The sequence below is a fragment of the Vigna umbellata genome, chromosome 2 (assembly GCF_029865625.1).
Source record: "Vigna umbellata cultivar VRB3 chromosome 2, Vumbellata_1.0, whole genome shotgun sequence".
In the NCBI taxonomy this organism is placed as follows: domain Eukaryota; kingdom Viridiplantae; phylum Streptophyta; class Magnoliopsida; order Fabales; family Fabaceae; genus Vigna; species Vigna umbellata.
The window spans coordinates 15,457,573-15,463,722 of record NC_142166.1 but is presented as its reverse complement, the minus strand read 5'-3'; the positions used below and the strand labels follow the sequence as shown (position 1 = coordinate 15,463,722).

General features: G+C 33.0%; 2 protein-coding genes and 1 pseudogene across 2 annotated transcripts; 1 reads left to right on the top strand and 2 right to left on the bottom strand.

Annotated features, from left to right (window-relative positions):
• The first annotated feature begins 1,038 nt into the window (after positions 1-1,038).
• Positions 1,039-2,101, top strand: LOC124829355 (peptide methionine sulfoxide reductase-like). Its single transcript, XM_047302850.2, has 2 exons — positions 1,039-1,538; positions 1,662-2,101. Exons 1-2 carry the CDS (start codon positions 1,206-1,208, stop codon positions 1,917-1,919), a joined length of 591 nt encoding a protein of 196 aa, XP_047158806.1. The 5' UTR covers positions 1,039-1,205; the 3' UTR covers positions 1,920-2,101.
• A 35-nt stretch (positions 2,102-2,136) lies between these two features.
• LOC124829354 (vignain) lies at positions 2,137-4,093 on the bottom strand. The gene is made up of 4 exons (XM_088106272.1): positions 3,418-4,093; positions 2,884-3,120; positions 2,650-2,790; positions 2,137-2,536 (listed from the first exon to the last, which is right to left on the bottom strand). Exons 2-4 carry the CDS (start codon positions 2,980-2,982, stop codon positions 2,273-2,275), a joined length of 504 nt encoding a protein of 167 aa, XP_087962398.1. The 5' UTR covers positions 2,983-3,120; positions 3,418-4,093; the 3' UTR covers positions 2,137-2,272.
• On the bottom strand, positions 3,365-3,865 carry LOC148203486 (vignain pseudogene; annotated as a pseudogene).
• Positions 4,094-6,150: the final 2,057 nt, after the last annotated feature.

Here is a 6,150-nt window from a genome sequence, read left to right as displayed (position 1 = left end):
AATAATTAAAATACTTTTTAAAAATTTATTAAAACGCATTGAAGTTTTATTCTTTTTAAAGTTTTTAGTTTTTTATTTTATTATATTTTAAATTAATATATAAATATTATTTAATTTTTTTAAAATTATTATTTAATTAATTATAAATTAATTTTATTTTATTTAATAAAATAATTATATTAATTTAATTTATGTATTATTATTTAAATAATAATCATAGTTTTAAAAGTTTTATTAAAACGGATTAAATAATAATCATAGTTTTAAAAGTTTTATTAAAACGGATGTGGCAATCCGTTAACGGATGTCGCCACATCCGTTGAAGATTTTAAAAATTTATTAAATCGGAAAGTTTTTTCTTTTTAAATTTTCAGATTTTAATTTATTATATTTTAAATTAATATATAAATATTATTTAATTAATTTAAAATTATTAATTAATTATTTATGAATTAATTTTATTTTATTTAATAAAATAATTATTATTAATTTAAGTTATATATTATTATTTAAATAATAATCAAAGTAGTTTTAAAAGTTTTATTAAAACGGTTGTGGCAATCCGTTAACGGATGTCGTCACATCCGTTGAAGATTTTTTTTTTTTTAAATAAAAACAATAAATTAAAATATAGGATTTGTGAATGGACGGATGTCAACATCCGTTGAAGGTAAAACGGATGTCAACATCCGTTGAAGGTAAAACGGATGTTGATATCCGTTTTAGAGAAGGGCAAAATTGGTATGGGGTGGTGCAGGAAGCATTCGGTGGTGGTGGAGGGAGCAACTGCGAGAGTTGAGTTGAGAGGAATGAGAGGTGAGTAAGTGTTTGGGGTTTTTTTTTTTTTTAGTTTTTAAGAATGAAAATTATTAAAATACATTTACCTTAAAACTAAGAATCCATTGTATATAAAGATATTTTTGTCTACTAAAATATACCAACTGAAAAAACAGACGTACCCGCGTTAGCAAACCTATATATATATATATATATATATGTAATAAATTTTTGATACCCTCAATTGATGTCATATGATGCAACCACCCAAATTGATAGCCTAGTTTCATTTTCATTCCTATCCCGTTTCGTTTCATCGGTGACTTTTTGTCGTTATTAAAATCAATGAAGTAAGATTCGTTTTTGCTCCATCTTCTTATCTTAAGGCCTTAATCTGTGCCACCACTGGTGAAGCGAAGTGAACTACGATGGCTGCCACTGGAGGTGATGAGGGTCACAACAACCCTGCTCTTGACCCGGATTTGGATATTCCGGATACTCCGGATCTCCAGTTCGCTGAGTTCGGATCGGGTTGTTTCTGGGGAGCGGAGTTGGCCTTTCAGCGAATTGTGGGAGTGGTAAAGACCGAGGTCGGATATACTCAGGGCCACACACCTGACCCAGATTACAAACTGGTTTGCACAGGAACCACTAACCACGTTGAAGTGGTTCGGGTTCAGTTCGACCCGAAGGTTTCCCCCTACACGGATCTGCTTGCTCTGTTTTGGTCTCGACATAACCCAACTTCCATCAACCGCCAGGTAAGTAAATTACGCGAATATGAACATGCAGCTAATAAATTTTAAGTTTTTCTTTTTAATTATATATTTATGATAATATTATGTTATATTTTTGGTTGTTTATTCTGTATGAATAAATCTCAGGGCAACGATGTGGGTGCACAGTATAGATCAGGAATATACTACTACGACGAACAACAGGCTCATTTAGCCCAGGAATCGAAAGAAGCAAAACAGTTGGAGTTGAAGGAGAAGATTGTGACAGAAATTCTTCCAGCTAAGAGGTTTTACAAAGCAGAGGACTACCATCAGCAATATCTGGAGAAGGGTGGAGGAAAAGGTGAATGCAACAAACAGTCAGCAGAAAAAGGTTGCTCTGATCCCATCAGGTGCTATGGCTGATCATGGATCAATTCTGATGATTTTCTTGCTACACATTTCATCATGTCTAGCTTCTATCAGTCATCTAATGCGTGTTCCAATATAACAGTCTATCCAAAAATAAAATGTCATTTTGTATCTTCAAAGTGATCATATCATATACTTTTTTTATAAATGTTTTAAATCTATATCTTTGCATTCAACTCTTTGCTATAAGGAAGGGTACATGCGAAACTGCTAGCAGTCCAATCAAATTAAAACATTTATTTCTATGCGATGTAATATATCGATGGATACATTCGCATTCAATCTTAGATAAAAATTAAAAAACAACAACTAAGACTTATATGAGAGTTTGATTTTGTAGAAGGCTTTCAAAGTTCATCTTTCGGAGATGAGAAAGATCCTGTTGGATTGTCAGAGGAATTTTTGATTGGATAGGAAGCCATCATGGCTATGCCACAAAGTCCCTCCTTTTTAGATATGTTCCTTTGCATTCTGATGTAACCATGTTCTCCCCATTCTGGTCCCCAAGAGTTTCTCACTATCCAATAATTAGTCCCATCAACCGTTGTTCCATATCCCACAATCGCCACACCATGATTTAGATCCGTGTTACAGTCACCCGTAAACACTCCCTGCAAATTTTTTTATATAAAATTAGGATAGTTTCAGTATTGACACCTAATAGTTAAATTATAGCAACATACTTATAGTAACATGTTAAGTGGTAAGCATACTAGATATTTACCTCAGAGTAGAACTGGAAATCAGATCCCCCAGCATCAATGGCTACAGAAACAGGTTGGTTGGCGACAGCTTTGAGCAGTGCATTTTCATCGTTCACAGGGACATTTTCATGACCATCAATTGACACAGCTAGGTCATTCACCTACCACATGAAAGATTTTTGGCACTTTAGTTTCTAAAGTTATCTAATAATTATAGTGGTTTCATTGGAAAATATGTTTGGCCTAACATGCACCTTTGCTGCATCACACGTTCCTTCTTGTGCTGTGTATGGATAATTGCTTTCTGTTGTTATGCCTCCCTTCTGTTTGATGAACTCAAAAGCAGATTCCATCAACCCACCATTACATCCTTGGTTTTCTTCTTTGTCACAATCGACCAACTCTTGTTCAGACAATGACACCAACTTATTTGTCTTGATTTGGTTAATGCCTTCAACAGCTACAACAGTTTGAAAACGCCCAGCAGCTACCTACACAAGACAAAGAAAACAATGTTATTAGAAGCTATAGCCTATGTGAGGACATAAAATCAATTTATATATAGCACGCCGTAGTAGACTGAAATATATCTTTGAGAGTACCAAACAATATGATTACACAAAACCCACCTTATGCAGCTTTCACTCAATAACAACAGTTTTATCCCAATAGATGAATTCAGCTATATAGATCATACAGTGCCATTAAACTCGATTAAAAGCTAATTATCAGACATTATTCAACTAGTTTGAGCTCTATGATTAATGAGTGGTGATCATTAAGCTTACCACATTGGCCCTGATCTTTCACATTAGTGACAGCACCTTTCTTCCTCCAATCCACTGAAGCAGGAACACTCCCAACCTTCTCATACATGAAGGTCCCGCTCCCATGTTGCGTGCCTCGGAACATTTTGTGGTGATTAACCTTTGAGCCTGCATAGGTACTCCTGAATTCATGGTTGGTCATGTCAGCGAACTTGTTCAGTTTCAGCTTATAAGGCTTATCCATCTTGTTAGTGTTATGCACATGCATAACATTTGCTTTGAACACGTTAAACCGTTTGTGCTTCTCACTGAGGCTTCGCGAAACCGTGTGGTGACTCCTCCATCTCTCGTACAAGTCCCACAAGCTTTCCTCGGACGCCAAATCCTTCTCATGAAAATCAAAGCTATTGGCCACTCCGAGAACCAAAGAAAGGGACAGAACAACCCACAAGAGCTTCTTCATTGCCATGTTTGTGTTTGGAATCAATAAACCGAATGGAAGATGGGAAGGGAAGGGAGCAAAGGAGGGTTTATATAGGGAAACGAAAGTTAACTAGTGAGAAGAAAACAAAAGCAATAATAAATAAACGAGGAAGTTACGTGTTCCTTATGGGCATCAACAATGAGCAATCATGAAGATACCAAACTGTGGCATGCACTCAGAGAATTGTGTAGAACAGATGTAAGTGTTTGTGTTGCTCAAGAATGGAAGCCAAAGGATTGAATATAGTGAATGAAACTGAGGAAGGAAACCTGACAAATTTTCCTTTTGTGTTATTTTTAAGAATATTGTGTGTTAGGTGCCGACCCTGAAGCTGAGACACAGTTTTGGTCATTCAATCTGTTATCGTATGCTTCAAGAATCATCTTTCTCTTGCATGCTGATCACGCTATCAGTTTAACAAGGGATTGTGCAAGTTGGGTGAAGCATTATTCTGAAAACTCTAAAACACTGTGATAACTGATTTTATGATATAATATAACGGAAGTGACTTTTTGAAAGTGTGAAAATATATCCGAAAGGTAAGAGTTTTGAGGTGCTACGCACCATAAAGTGCTGTCTGAAACAATATATTTCTGTATAAAGCTAGTCTTGTACACTTCTAACTTCTGATTAGTAATCTAACTCACGCATTTGTTGTTATTAAATGTAAAACGTGGAAACAAAAACTGACGTGTCAGTTATTGAACGTTCAAAATCCATTTATACAAAGATGTATACTCTGATACTTAAAACCGTTGTTATGAATTTAAGTATGTCTCTCGGTCTCATGTTGAGTAAAATTCAGAAAATTGGTATAAAGAAAAATCTTACAAATTTATTTTAAATGATTTTGCTAAGAATATTATCTTGCACTTTTCTACGGATTGATTTATAATTTATTGCTTTCGAATTTTCTTAATTTACTTTTTTAAAGAGTTGTTTAGTTTTACATTGGTTTATCCTGTTCAAATAAATCACAGACTGTAAAGGTCAAATTTGAGAGAGAGTGTATAGAAATAATTTATAGAGATGATTATAAATCTAAAATTATATAATGAAAATTTGGTAAGTTAATTTGACAAATACCTAGAATTTGTTATTTGAATTTGGCAAAGGTTGTATTCTGCAAAAGAACGTAAGAACATTTTTTATTTATGGATCAGCGGTTATCATTTGAGTTGAGATTCTAGGATGACGTTCTTGCTTGTTGTAAAGGATTACAATAGCGTAATGCGTTATGCATCACAAATTATTTGTGATTTAGCCTTTATTATTGTGTAGACTTTTGGGTGAAGTATTCGCTGATGTTGTCAATTTTTTTTATCTTTGATATTCTTTTTCGTAGAAGGATTAGATCCATCGCGTGCATTCACAAAATATTTTCTTCTTCTTTTCTTAATTTTTCAAACCTTTTATTATTAAAAGTACTTTCCGTCTTTCTACCTCACCTGTTACAATTTACAAGCTCTGGCTCAAAAGTTAAGCTTTCACGCTCTTTTAGATGTCCACACTCCGAACTTCCATAGAGCCATAACCTCCAATCAATTGGAGAAATTTTAAATTTATTAAATTATTAGTCTTTTATATATATATATATATATATATATATATATATATATATATATATATATATATATATATATATATTCTTCCTAGTTAATCTTGTACAAATTTAACTACTTTTTTATCTAAGTATTCTAATTATTCCTAGTATCAATCCTAAACAACCGTCTACAAAATTTAACTCTCATTAGCTAAACAATAAAATGTTTTTAATTCTCTTCCGAATTTTTAAATATAATCAATGTTCTTTTACAAGTATAGATTCTCATAACTCTCAGTGAGAGGATAAATACAATACTGAAAACTTGCAAAGTTCTTTCTATTGTTATATGAACAGACTTAAATGATATACGCTTAAAAGAAAATAACATTGTAACGATATAGTGATAGTTCTTGTATTCTCTTGTGTGAGTTCTCCTTTTACAGTTTTTTTTCGAGAGATGACCGTTACTTAGAGATAATGGACTTTGAAGATATGTACTTTTCTATGCCGTCGGAAGATAAATATTGATTTTATAGTTATAACTTATACGACTATGGTAGGACATAAAACATCATGAAACACTCTAGGAATGTCTTCCTATCTGACAACATCTTTTTGATCCTTGTGTAGTGCTTTTGAGCATACCTTGGTGTTATCAATATCTACACATATAAAGAGAAAAAAACAAAATATTTTAATGTGCACTAGTTTTATACTTAACACA